The 13,969-nt window shown below is 43.9% G+C and overlaps 1 protein-coding gene across 1 annotated transcript in view; it reads left to right on the top strand.

The window, feature by feature from the left end:
* Positions 1 to 10,731, top strand: part of RNF11 (ring finger protein 11) — a 33,968-nt gene extending 23,237 nt beyond the window's left edge. Inside the window, exons 2-3 of the mRNA XM_061344869.1 lie at positions 7,958 to 8,127; positions 8,713 to 10,731. Of these exons, the coding sequence (XP_061200853.1) occupies positions 7,958 to 8,127; positions 8,713 to 8,884 (342 nt within the window). The 3' untranslated portion in view covers positions 8,885 to 10,731. The remainder of the gene's footprint in view (positions 1 to 7,957; positions 8,128 to 8,712) is intronic.
* The last annotated feature ends 3,238 nt before the right edge of the window (positions 10,732 to 13,969 follow it).

The raw sequence follows: 13,969 nt of genomic DNA, 5'->3' as shown, positions 1-13,969 counted from the left end.
TCAGCTCTCTGATGAGCAGTTTGATGTCAGGGATGTGTTGGTGTCTGTTATCCACTCTCCTGAAGGAATTCAAATCCTGGTATTTGATGGGATCACCGGAGAAAGGAACAAAGGCAGCTAAAACTGACACAAAGCTTGTGTATAAAAATTCAGTTGGTGGAACCATACCCAAGGATATGGCCCTGGAGTCAGAGAAACCAGCTGTGCAGCCTGGAAATGTAAAATCTGTCTGGTTGTGTCAGGAGAGATTGTGCTTCCAGGGATTAATTACTGCTTCTTAATTACTGCTTTTCCCCTACAACTCCTTCTTGCTAATCTTTTCTATTTAGGTTTGCATTGATGGTTAATCAAGTTTCAGAGCGGGTGAGGTGATTTCCATCTCCCAGGTAAGGCCAAGCTGCAAGGGGCACTCTCACCTATTTGTGTTGGTAGCCTTTTTGGTTTGTTGTGACAGCAGGGGTAAGAAGCTTGGAAACAGACTCCCTTTCTCTAATAACCCTTGTTGCTGTCTAGGAGAGCAGCAGGCAAAATGCATCTAGTTTGTACTTTTCTCTCTGTCCCAGCCCTAGTGCTGGTAGCGAAGCTAAGCTCAGGGGACAGGTGACATTTTAAGAGGCAGCAGCCAGGACTCGCTCTTTCATGGTTCCTTGTCTTTTCCAGCTCTCCAGATACATTTATTTCTCGGTAACTTCAATAATTGTAGGAAGTGCAAAGGGCAATTTTACCGTTTTAGCAAGAGCTTAAAAGAGGCTACGTGCTGCAGAACCACTGTGGCTTTCACCAAACCCATCTGATACGTGACTCAAACCAGGTGCTGCTGCTGGAGAAGTGCCCTGCAGATCCTGCAGGTTCCTCTGCTCCTTTGCAGACTGTTTCCTTAGTCTCATTTTAATTACTGACCATATCTACAATGCATTCATGTGTGTATGGTAGGAACGTGACTCCGTCCGAGGTGCAGGGGACCCTTGCTAGGGTTTGAAGTGTTGCTCTCCTACTGGCTATGGACCAGGAAGATGCTAAAGCACAGGTTTATTTCTGCATGAAAGTTCTCTGTTTAATATTTAAATGATAATTGTGATTTTGGATGTTGTGGATTTGGTTTTTTTTGGTCCTTCTGTGCTGTGAAACGTATCAAGGAATATATCAAACAAAGGGAAGTAAAAATAAAGTGATTTTACTGAAAATGGTCACAAACAGTTAAAGCGAGCTGTCTGTGGCAAGCAGTACCTGCAGAGCAATCCCTTCATAAACCTTAAAAATGAAATATAAATGTCTTGGCCTTAAAGCTGTGGATGAATCAAATATACATTCAGCATTTAAATGGTGTGATTAGTCTCCTTAGGGAGGAATGTGGCACTCCTGGGAAATGCAGGGATTTGAACTGTATCTTAAAGGTGAGCATGTGTTTAGTAGAGCCATGCAGTGAATCCATCTTGGAATGTGTTATTTTTTTGGGGAGAGAACTGCTTGGATCTTCACACTCCTTACACAAACAAAGGGAATCGGTCTTTGGCATGCTTGGAAATTTGATAAAGGATCGGTTATAATTTTGCTTAATGCAGGATTAATGTTTAATCTCTTTTCCGACTGTATTGCTGTTCAGTGAATGGGATCTGCTAGAAAAGCCCACACTTGAGGCTCCAGCCTGTGCCAGAATGGCTCCTCTTGTGCACACGTGTGTGTGTCTGCACTGGTTCCTTCCCAGGCGTCCCTTCCAAATGGAAGAGGTGAGAGGATGGTATCTTACCAGCTGCAGTGTTCAGCTATTGCAGTTATTTACACTGACTGGCTACCTGGAAGCAGGAATATAAAAGACCGGGTAACAATTTCATTACATGATGTTTTATAGCAACTGCTATTCAGCTTTATAAATGAACTGTTCTGTATGGCAGAAAAAGGTTTTTATAGTTGGCAGGCTGCTTGTAATAGTCTACGAGTTATTAAAGTAAGCTGTAGTTGCCATATAATGCACGTTATAATGGCGAGTGGTTTTACATTAATATGTCTTGGGGGAGGATATTATTTCAGAATGTGTATTCACATACAGATGGAGTTTGAGTCTTGTTACTGGGATCAGGATGGCATTCACAGAAAAGGCCCCTGGACCGACATCCCAGCGAGTTCCTTATGAGTAATAAAGTAGCTAAAGAGAAAATCTCATGAAATTCAGCAGGGGTTTGGCAAAAAAAAAGCCCCCAAAAGCACAATCTTTTTCTCACCTCCTGACTTTACGTCTATAAACCAGAGTTGTTCGCGCCTAGATTAGTTATTTCGGCTTCCTGCTAACATCTCACCTCGGAGGTGAGAAAACTGGGAAGCAGCAAGGCAGGAAGGTGTGTATAGCGAGGATAAGCACTTGTAATAGGCAGAATGTTGCATGGCTGTCAGGGTAATTAATGGAAAGGCCAGGCCACTCTTCAGATGCCTGTTTGAGGGCTGGTGAGCAGTAAGCTCTGCGGCCCTGTTGCAGCTGTATGTGAACCAGCGCAGCTGCTTTCAGACTGCACTTGCACGAAAGACATTTACATAGTGAAGGGATCTCAGAAAAAGAGCTGTGGGAATGGCTGGGGAAATTCAAATGGAACTGTTCCATTTGCATTAACTAATTAGGCAGCAGCCGCAAGGAGCATAAGTGCTTGGTACTGGGATCTAAACTATGTAAAAGAGACTTGGGATGAACATAGCTAGGAAGACGTTCGTCTCCTTTGTCAGGCTGAATTTAACAGAGATGCTGTTGATCTGGTGTTAAAATGCAAGTAAATATCCCAGGGTGAGAGACACAGAGAGCACTGGATTAGATGGGGAGGAAAATTCAGAGATGGAAACCGAGCGGAGCAGTTGGCAGCAGAAAGCAGGTGGCTGTAGGCAGGATCTCCGGGACAGCAGTGAAGCTTTAACCTCTGGAACCATTAGATGTTATGAATTATTCATCTCACCTTTGGCCTTCCTGAAAGGATAACTTGTGCATGTTGGTGCAATTATTAACAACAACAAACAAACAAAAGCCCTGATAACGTACTGCTCATATGTGGCGTAGAGGGATCTTAAAATAATCTTTATCCAGAGATTAAGAGTTTCTGATCTACCACTGACCTGTTTTCAGAGCATTGCAAATTCATTGTGCTTGCAAAACCAGCATGAAACTGCTGTAGAACAAGAGAAAGGCAGGTTTACCTTGGGTACTTACGCTGCTCTAAGTTGCATTGAGGAGAAAACATCAAACTAAAAATCGTGCTTGTTGAAACCTCCTCCCAAAGCGTGCTTGGGAATGTGCAGGCAGAAACAGTGTCTGGGCCTTTTAAGCCTGTGTGAAAATGTTTATTTCCATTGCAAGTGAAAAATGCAACCTCCAGATGCCCTCTGATTTTTCCCCCCTCTTGTCTTCCCCCCAGAGGATGAGGGGCCAGGGTGAGGTAGAGACACAAACCCTGCCCTAGTCCTTGAGTTTAAATTGATGCTGTTACTTAAGGGCTGAATAAACATGAGGGACCAATGATTTCTGTGCACAGAAAGCCAAGGAATCTTGTGCTGACACCACCTACTTTGTGAACAAGAAAAATGTGTATCTCCAGATGTTTCATCATCACCAAATTCATATGGGGTAAAAAAATAATTGATTAAAGCAAATTAAGTGCCAGAAAGTGATTTTTATTTCATTGCCTGACACTGATAATGTGGTTTTGATTCTGTGTTTTGGCCTTTTTGCATCGAGGAATAGAGTTAACATGAAATTTCATCTTGGTTTGAAATGCCTGACATCTTTATCAAATGATAAATAACGTGGACTTTGGCTGGGAGTTCAGTATTTCCTAATTTTGTCTGCAAAAACATTTCCCAAGGGAGATAAGGGAGAAGTGAGAGCAGTAAATGCATGCTTGTCTTTGGAGTAAGGTAATAATTACTTGGGTAATACAGTCTTGTGTGTATGTATATGTATATGTGTATCTATCTATCTATCTATATATATATATATATATACATGTCAGGGGCCTCTAACTACAAATGTAAGTTTGCTGAAGTCTCAAATCCTCTTGTTACCCTTGAGTATCCATGCTGGAGTGAGCGGGACCTTGCCTTAACGTGGGTTGATAACAGCAGCCATTATAAACTGTGAAAGATTAGCAGAGGGGTGATAAACCCATGTAGGCAGGGCTGCACTCTGTCCCTGCAGGAGGCTTGAAATTACTGTCCCATGAGCTTAACTTCCAAAAATGGTCCAGAGATTTGGTGGTGGAGACACCAGAGGATGCAGCCGCCGGGGTGCTGATGCGGTGGTGGCTGTGAGCAGGCAGCCTGGGTGCATGCTGGGGGTGCCCAGCGTGGCTGATGGCTGGTGAGCAGGGGTGAGGGAATCCCAGACTGGTTTAGGTTGAAGGAACCTTAAAGCTCACCCAGTTCCAACCCCCTGTCATGGGCAGGGACACCCTCCACTAGAGCAGAGTGCTCCATCCAACCTGGCCTTGAACACTTTCTGCTCCATCTCTTACTTTGACCCCTCTGGGGATAATGAAAGTCAGCTCAGCAGACTCGGAGAAATCTGGTCTCTCATAGTCTCATGAATAAATAGTTTAATATATGCTTAGAATCATATGGGTATAAACACACCTCTTTGAAGGGGAAGGGACTGGTTTGAAAAGGTGGTTGACCGGGTACCCTATAATTTGAGTCTCTGCAACATGCACACTGTGTTCTCCAGTTTTACTGGTGTGTTTGTATCCAGGGCACTGCTGGCTCAGTTTGGGCAGGCTTTTAATAGCAACTGGGAGGCAGCGAGAATAGAAGTGCCACCAGACAGCGTGCTGAGGGAGCACACCCCATCACCCCTAGTAAGCGATCACTCTTTTTCACTTGCGCATTTTGCACACCAGCTTGGCAGCCGCGCCAACCCCGGTGTTTTATGTTCACAACCATGAGGATGTCGTGGTGAAAGCAGCGGTTTTCACCCAGAGTTACTCATCTGACAAGAGATTCTTGTCCACGCTGTGAAATTCTAGAAGCCCACAGCTGGCAACTATAAATTCCCGCTGTAACTGGTTATGCTGGACATGTAGCGCGGGTGGGTGGCTCTGCGGGGAGGGAACCTGAGATGGGATGCCAAAAGGAGGAATGTTTCCATACAGCACTGGTGGTCAGGAAAGCATTTGTGTGTTTGGCCTGGGAGGGAGGTCTGGGGGGTCCATCCTGCTCCTCTTCTGCGGGTCACCACAGGGAATGTGAGACCCCCAGGAGAGGGGCACTGCAGTAATGCAGAAATGGGTTCCCCAAGTACATTGGCCCTTGGTGGTTGCTTGCGGCGAGCGCCTGTGAAAGACTAGAACAAGGGTTCATTTTGGTTTGACCTATTACAGGCTAGCAAGTTGTGTTAATTCACTGTCCAAAACATAGCTGAAGCAGTCACTGGATGGAGAGCATGAGTGATTTCTCATTTCAGAGTTGTCCAACAGTGATGGGTTTAACGCACAACAGGTTCCTACTTAACCGTAGTCTTTCCCTGTATGATTCCTGCTGAGATGATCACTGCTGTTGCTCTGCCATAGGCATTCACTGACAGCTGTCTCTTCTGCTTTCAGACATTTTGAGAGTTTCTTGGATCTTTTTTTCCTCCTCCTCTTTTCCCCTTTCCTCGTATTTCTGTGTTATCACTTGCAGTCATGGATTTGCCAAGGGGATCTGTATTAAGTACAGTAGACTCCCCTTCATGTGCCCATCCTAGCATCAACCTGGGCCGTGCACATACAGTTCTGCTACTCCTCTTGTATTTCCTAAGGCTGGAAGGAGGGTGCATCTCTCTCCAGATCCTAAGTGTTCTTTACATCTCTGTAAGGAGTTAGCAGTAATGTCTTTACTATTGATTTAATAATCTATCCAAATTAGTATAGCAAAGCCTTGGAGTTAAAAGTTACCGACAGTTCGTAGTGTTAAGTTCTTGAAACATAAAACCAGGACCAGGCTCTGCCTTGAGCTGACACCTTCAGTGCAGAGGTTCTGCCACATTTGGCAGGGGCAAAAGTGCTTTATTTCACTGGCACCAGAGGTTGCAGAGCCACTTTAAGAATAGCTAGATGTATCTGACAGGTCATCTCTAGCTTCAGCTGGTGTTTTTCCCTATCCAAACGCAGATTAGAGGATGCTTTAGATAATTTAAACCATTAAAATGCGGCTGATCTAGAAGAAATTGTGCTTCTGTGAGATACAGTTTGGCGTAGTCAGGCAATTAATCAACCTTACAGCACCGCTGGCGTTTTGTCTTTTGAACCTCATCATTCCTCAGAGCTCTGCTAGGAAGTCAGAGGGGGAAATCCTGGAGTAGCTAAAGGAAGACTGAATTTTACCCGACAGCAAGCAGTGGGCAGTATGTGAAAAGAGCTGCCAGGCAGGCTGGTGGCTTTGACTGGCATTTCTCATAAGCAAGGCCTTTTGCTGCTGGGCACCCCTGGCGCTGGCTGGTGAGAGGCTGTTTTCTCTTGGCCTTCCGGGGGCAGTCTGTCTTTTGCTGCTAAGCAGTGTGGCAAGTGGAAAGGGGAATGGCTTTATCAGGCTTTACAAGCGCAGTTTGCACATGTTAAACCCCGTATCTGGGCTTTGCCAGGTGCTGGTGTCAGTTGAACACTGAATGCTGCATTAGACCGTTGCCAGAGGAGGCAAAAAGGGAACAGGAGAGGGGAACACAGCTGTGTTCCTGCAGCTAGAAGTACCCAGCGATGCCAACAGCAGCCCATGCTCTCTGTAAGGACATGCACAAAGGTGGATGCTCTGTTCCAGACAACAAATGCCTGTGTCTTCCCCGCGTCTGTGATGAGCAAGCAGGAGTGTGGCAAAGGGAACTTTGTTGGAGGTGATGTGTGCTGCATTGGCGATTCCTGCAGCGCAGCTGCACGCACCCCTGCACTCTTGTTTTGCAGCAGTGTCCTCTGAAACACCTACCTCTGCATTTTTCAGATGGTGGAATCAATGCCGTTGTGTCTCCAGTGCACCAGGGTTATTTTCAGAACGCAGCAATAAGTTGGATTTTGCCTGCTTCTTTAAGAACTATGGTTAAAATAGGCCTCTTGCAAGAAATTGTCTCCCTATAAAAATAGATGTATGGGTACTGGCCAGTACTGTCCTAATAGTGCCTCCTGTTCAAAACTGGTAGTTATGTCCAAAAAAGTTTGCTTTAAAAGCAAGTAAAATAAATACCACGTTAATGTAACTGTCAGTGAAAATGTCTAATCTAAAGCTTGTTAATAGCAAAAGCTTGAGAACATGGCAGAGGAAGGACTACATAATACCTACATGTTGCCTATTTCTAGTTTGGGAAGAACGGGCTTGAAACATAACAGTGGTTGAAGTTCAGCTTGGGAGAACCTGTAGGCTTGTATTGAGAACAAATGTAAAACTTGGAGTACTTAAGCTTTCCTTTTTATTGTCCAGGTGACACAGACACAAAAGGATTAAACCCGTGGTTCTGGTTTGGAGCTTCTGTGGCCCAGAACAGGTCACATAAACTGCAGTTGTTACAGAACCAATGAAACCTTTCTCTCCAAGACTCTTAAGAATAGGCCCTGTCCTCCTCTTTGCAAGTCACTGTTCCACAATGGAAAGTCTGCTTTGTGTTGCAAACACCGGTGGCTCTTCCTCAGCCATGATGTTGCTCAGTATCTCAGCAGTTCACCGGGTGCTTGGAAGGTTTATGTGCCCTCTGCCATGTGGAGTTTGTTGTACATCTGTTTTAATTCCTGGAGATAAAGAGCTTTTGCAGAGAACAGCCCCAAACAGCTCCTTGCTCAACACACTGGCCTCAGTTTTTCACCCCATTCTCAATGTCATTATAGCCCCCAGGAGTGCCCAGTTGGAGTGGGAGATCCTACAGACGTTTGTAGGACCAAGTGGAAGAGTTCAATATGGTGCCTGTGCTGTGCTATGAACTGCTAGAAAAGCCTCTGTGGTTTGTTTAACAGAAGTCTTTTCCTTTTAGGAGCAGGTCCCCGTTCCTGTTTATCACCCAACCCCCAGCCAGACTCGGCTAGCAACACAGCTGACAGAAGAGGAACAAATCAGAATAGCGCAGAGGATAGGCCTTATTCAGCATCTACCTAAAGGAGTCTATGATCCTGGAAGAGATGGCTCCGAGAAGAAGATCAGAGAGTAAGTTACAGGAACTGAACTCATGTGCCTGGTGCACTGGGTGATGATACTGCCCTGGGGAACCTGACCTTGTCCTCTTGGTTTGCCTTATTTTAAGAGACTGCAGTTTAATGTAGCTTTCTGGGGAAAAAATGACCATGTAGACAGTTCCTTCCTTTACCCTCCCTTGTTTTCCTGTTACAGGTTAAACTTTCCCAAATGTAATTCATGCCCCTATAAGGTGTTTTTCCCTCTTTATCCACTCTCAATGAAATTAATAATTATGTTACTTCCTCACCTCTGTGGCTACCTTTTACCACTTCTGATCTTATGCACTCTTCTGAGCTGCCCCCCCCCATGCCTATAGAAGGCATCTTGCACTCACTAACGTTGTAACCAGGGGCATGTATACTCAAATGAATGCCAAAACCCCCTCTAGTGCTTGGTGGGGCCAGCACTGACAAGAGCTAAGAACTCCTCCCAGTACCTACAGGTGCTAAAGGTTTGTTTGACTCAAATGTATGTGGCAGTCAGTATCACACTACTCTTCATTTCCAGTGTGGTAACAGCAGTTTAAATATTGTTATCATCTTTCTTTCCCCCCAGATGTGTCATTTGTATGATGGACTTTGTTTATGGGGACCCTATCCGATTTCTGCCGTGCATGCACATTTACCACCTGGACTGTATAGATGACTGGTTGATGAGATCCTTTACCTGTCCATCCTGCATGGAGCCAGTGGATGCAGCACTGCTTTCATCATACGAGACTAACTGAGCCAGGGTTTCTCCACAGAACCTTCAAGGAGACCATCCACTTTAAGGGGTTTGATCCTTTTGTCATTCAGCCCAAAGAGGAAGGAATTAGGAATTAAGATCATGCACAAAGTATACATTTCCTAATAAAGAAATAAAAAATATTCCTGAATGGCTGCAAATATTGGAAAAAAACATAGTATTTTAGAGACTATAGAGAAGTAGGTTGTTATTTTTAATGTAAAGCCTTGACCCACCATTGTCTTTTAATGTTTGTTCTTACACCCACATATAGGAATTGTGTAAAGTGTTACAGCAACTGTAAATGTTTAAACTCCGTGTATCCAATTTTATTAGCAGCGAGATAAGAGTATTTTTTTCCTAAATAAAGTAACCAGTTTTGTTCTGATTCTTTTCACAAGTCCTGGCATTTGGGTCAAGGCTTTATTGAAATCTACATTTTATAACACTGGCACAAAGAAATAGGTTTAAGCTTGTTTGCACAGTTCTTTTTCTTTTCCCCCCCCCTTTTTTTTCCACCCCCCTTTTTTTTGACTCCATTGGAGATGGAATTCATTGCCTTAGGTCTTTTTAATAGTGTATTGTTATTGTTGGGCTGGCTCTATGCTTGAAAACCAGTTTATTTATAACCTGTTAAAAGTGCTATATTTTGTTTGCAGTTAGGAATATGCAGACTTCAAAGTGATCTCCTAGCTTGTAAGCAAACTGAGATGCATTATCCCTTTTCTACAAGTGAGGCGGAATGTGAAGGTATGAAACAAGTCCTACAGTGAAATTATGGTTTCATGGGTTTTATCACTTGCTTTGGTTCTGATGAAACAACAGGCGTTAAAGTCTAATGTCACCTTTAACTTGCTCAGATTAAAAGTGGGCCAGGAGGGCAATAAATAGTTACCGTGACTGAGAGAAAAAGAGAAATAAAATTGGAACTAATGTAGTGTTAGCAGGGATTACTTACTCTACTTTTTTTCTTCCTAAAAATGGTTGTCTTGGATCACAGCAAATGGATACTGCATCTCTCGTTCTTGTAGTTCTTAGGTTATCAGAAGTTAAGAATAAACATACTGTATCTCAGTCTCCTGTATTAAATGTATCTGTTGAGCCCTGCTGGCTGACACATCAATCCACCAACCAGGTATGAAATCAGGTATGAGAAAAATACAGTTTGTTCTGCATGTAAATGCACAGTTTCTATGAACACAGACAGTCTACAAGCAGTTGAGGGGGAAGCCAGTGCTGCTATGGCCACGACGACACCATTAGCTAACTTCTGTAGCAAACAGTATGTGCTTGCTAAGAGATGGTCTAGCAAAGATTGTAGCTGTAAAGAGCTTTTCTCCACTTAGCATGGTTTGGGTTTTTGCTTTTATTTCCCCCCTTAACATACTTTACTGTGACTCTTACACATTCACCACAACGCTGATGCATTGAGAAGTCCTGGCCTTGCAAAATGAAATGCAATTTCAAGTTAACCACAACAAATCAAATACTCAAGCTATATACGACAACCAAGTTGTGTTTAAAGGCTCAAATCCTTTGAAGACTTAGTGTATTTTCAACAGAGAAGAACTGTGCCCATTGTGGATGACTTTTGAAGGGTTGGTCAGCACCATGCAGAGTCAACATCTTGGTTTATTTATTACTCCTGCAGCAGCCTGCTCTTAGAGAAGAACTCCAAGTAGCAGTCAGAAGGAACTGAAAGCAGTCTACAGTTGTAGATTCACTCACATTGCTACACATGTATCTGGACACAAGTTTTTCTGCTGGATCTATACGTACCTAATTACATGGATCAAAATCTGGGAAGAGAGACCTGAAGTTGTGCAATATCATTGTTCCTTTTCATCATTCCATGTGTGTTCCTTTGTGTCCTCCTTTTTGTCTGTTTTTGGGGGTTTGGTTTCTTTTTTTTTGGTAAAATAATGTCCACATAAAGTATTCATTTCTTTCTCTTGTCAAAACTGGCAAATGAAGAACTTGAAAAAACAGCCTTGGCATGTTGGTATTAGTCTTTATTTATTACAAGACTTGGTTAAGAAAGATTGGGAAGAAATATGAAGTGACCCGTTACTGAGCTGAATGCTTCCCTAGGCACTTTGTAAAGTTGGACTTTCAACACTGATCTACTCAGTGGGCCAAGGGAAATATTACTTCTGTTAAGATACTTGTTAAATAGCAGAAAGGGGTGAAGGGCCAAAACTCAAGATGATTACACAAAAGCATTCCAAAAGGTTCAAATTTGAGCTTAAAGCAAATGTGTAAATACAACAAATAAACCCTTTTTTTTCCAGTTTTCAGGTGAATGCTCTTCTGGATGGTTTCTAACACAAAAAAAAGTGCAATTGATCTGAATTTAATGCAAAAATAATGTGTAACCTGAATTTTAGGTCCAGTTGTGAAACCGGATCTTGTGTATTAACTAACCCCTCCATCTGTAAGATGAAGATAATATTTGCCTCTAGTCTCAGAGGTGTCTAATAAATTACTTACACTTCAACCACATTAGACAGTCCATTTACAGCACAGCTGTCTCTGAACCAGAGCCTACTGCAGCTCAGGCAGTGGAAGGAGCTGGCTCTGACTCATCTGGCCCTGTTCAGCCATAGCCCTTCTTAACTCAGTGCCGTGTGTGCCAGGGTGGGCAGGCCCACAGTAAAGGATCTGCACATCAATTTGAAGGAAACAAGCAAAAACCCCCTTACAGCTACTGTAAATAACCAAGGTTGTCTGTGCATCAGAAGTCATCAAAAGTTGCTTTAAAGTATTTCATAAGGGCTGTGCAGGATGATGAAAATGCAACAACACTGTTTGTGCTTTAGACCTGTAACTGGCAAAACAACCCTGGCCCAGCCCCAGCAATAGGGTCAGTCCTCTGCAACTTCAGGCAAGGATGCAGGAGAGATGGAGTGTGAAAGTCCATGCACCCTCCTCAGTCACTGCCAGACACTGCAGCTTCTCATAGCAACCTGCTCTGCCATTTAAAGGCAAAAAGCAGAGCAGGTAGGGACCACGGGCATCACCAACACCTGAGATGTTTGCACAGGAGAGAAACTGTTAGGTTACAACTGCAGGTTAGAGTAGGAAATGGATTTTGTCTCATACAACAGGGAAGCAGAGTTCCCACAGTCTGAAGCAGCAGAGATGCAATGGCAAGTAATGAATACTCAATTTTATAAAGACCTTTATGCTTAGACATTTCTCGCAGGCTCCTGGAATTACCACTTCAATCATTCTACGTCTGAGGCTGATAATCCTGACTGCTTGTTGCCAGCTCATTATGTAAATCTGGGGGGAATCATCAAATCTGTATAAACAAGAAGAAAAGCCCAGAGAATCTCTCTGTGCGGAGCTGTGGTGTAGAAGCGCTTGAAACACTGCAGGTTTAAAAGTCCCTGCTGTTGTGCAGCTTCCCGGGGCTGAAAGCAATGCTGTGTTTGGAAGGCTGACAGGCCTGGCAGTGCGGTGGTAGAAGCAAATGTTTCTAAGTTGAAGGGTTATGAAATACCTGAACTGAAGCTGCCACAGCTTCAAGACTTTGACATTTCCTGTCCTTGTGCAGCCGTGGTAAAGATGAACGTTCTTCTGAGTCAGACTGCCAGTTAAATCAATAGTGAGATGGCTGAAAGCAAACATGCATGGCCTCTCCTCGGTTAAATCCTGGATTAAAATGGATTTAGAAACGAAGGGGATGCTGGTTGATTACAGATGCGGTTTATTACAGACACTGTTTTCACTAAAAACATACATACTAGTTGGTAAACCTATAGAAAACATGAGTTCAGATCTGTTCAGAAGAGCCCTTCTTGCCTTAATACCTAGAAGAAAAATTAGCTTCAAGGATTAAGTTTTCCTTTTATATAGCATTTAGCTTTGAAGAATGTAATTTATGCTAACTACCCTTTGCAGATTATCTTGCACTTAAACCTGTTCTGGATAAGAGGGGCTTTAGGGTTCCTGGTATGAAATGCAAAGTTAATGCCTTTTGATAAAAAGAAAGGCCTAAGTGTACTGTGCGGAAGGAGCTTTTTGATTCAAGCAGAAGAAATTACTTCAGTTGCATGCAACTGATTTCTTACAACGTCCACTCTGCATTGACACTCTTGCTAAGCAGAAGATGCGGAGGGGAATCCAGAATGAAACAAGGCTGTGTGGAAATGCACAGCCCTTACTCAGCAAGAGGGATCCAGCCCCACTACAACCACCTGGAGTAGCAGTAACTTCGTGAACTTACTCTTTGCAGCACCAGACCCCTAGAAAACACTTGTCTTTGTTTCAAATAGGGCATTTCCACAACTCTGCACACAACAGTAAATGTCAACTTCACTGCAGTATTACACACACCCTGGCTGTATCCTTCCCGGAGGCACAGGCCCTGCTTTTGCTCCCTAGTGGCACTCCTGCTACGGTTCTCACTGCTGAAGGACAGCCAGACCTCCACCTTTTGAGCATCTTTTCCCTACCCTTCTGGCACATGAGTGGCAGCTGCTTGTCTAATCGGGAATTCACACTGAGGGAGACAGACAAGGCAAAAAATAAAGGGGGAAAAATGACTCAATCCAAACCTGTGCTCCCCCCCCCAAGCAGGATGGAGCCATCCCGGGCACCGCGCCTCTGAGCCACAGCTTGGCTACTCCAGAGTAAAAGCTGCCCAATGCTCCCCGAGTTCTCCAGCCTCAGCCTGCTTTTCGGTGAGCTCCCCTTGCCGAAGGGCTCTGCTCCATTGCCTGTTTTGGGATTTCATCTTGCAGAAGGCTATGTCCTGCACAGTTTCCTTTAGGATCCCACAGCAAACCAGCCGTGAAGGCCCTCCAGCTCCCTGCAGTTCCCTCAGCCAGCAGCTGAAAAGGTGTCAAAGCTTTGGGTTATTTTAAGAAACATATCTCACTTTTTTTTCCTTAAAGTGTTGAACTGAATGGTTCAAACAGGTCTGGGAACTCGTCAAAAAGCTTTGGCTACGGAGGCTGCTACTGGTGTGGGTGAGTAGACATACTTAGGCTCTTTGTGTGTATGTACTCCTATACATGTGTGTGTGTGACAGGTCACTTGCTGTCAGTAGACATGTATGTGTTGAGACTTCTGCTGTTCC

Source organism: Neopsephotus bourkii, unplaced genomic scaffold, assembly GCF_033783945.1.
Source record: "Neopsephotus bourkii isolate Nb327-2 ecotype Australia unplaced genomic scaffold, CSIRO-AGI_Nbou_v1 NB_234, whole genome shotgun sequence".
NCBI classification, from domain to species: domain Eukaryota; kingdom Metazoa; phylum Chordata; class Aves; order Psittaciformes; family Psittacidae; genus Neopsephotus; species Neopsephotus bourkii.
The sequence above is the reverse complement of the archived record's forward strand: the minus strand, read 5'-3'. Positions and strand labels throughout refer to the sequence as shown.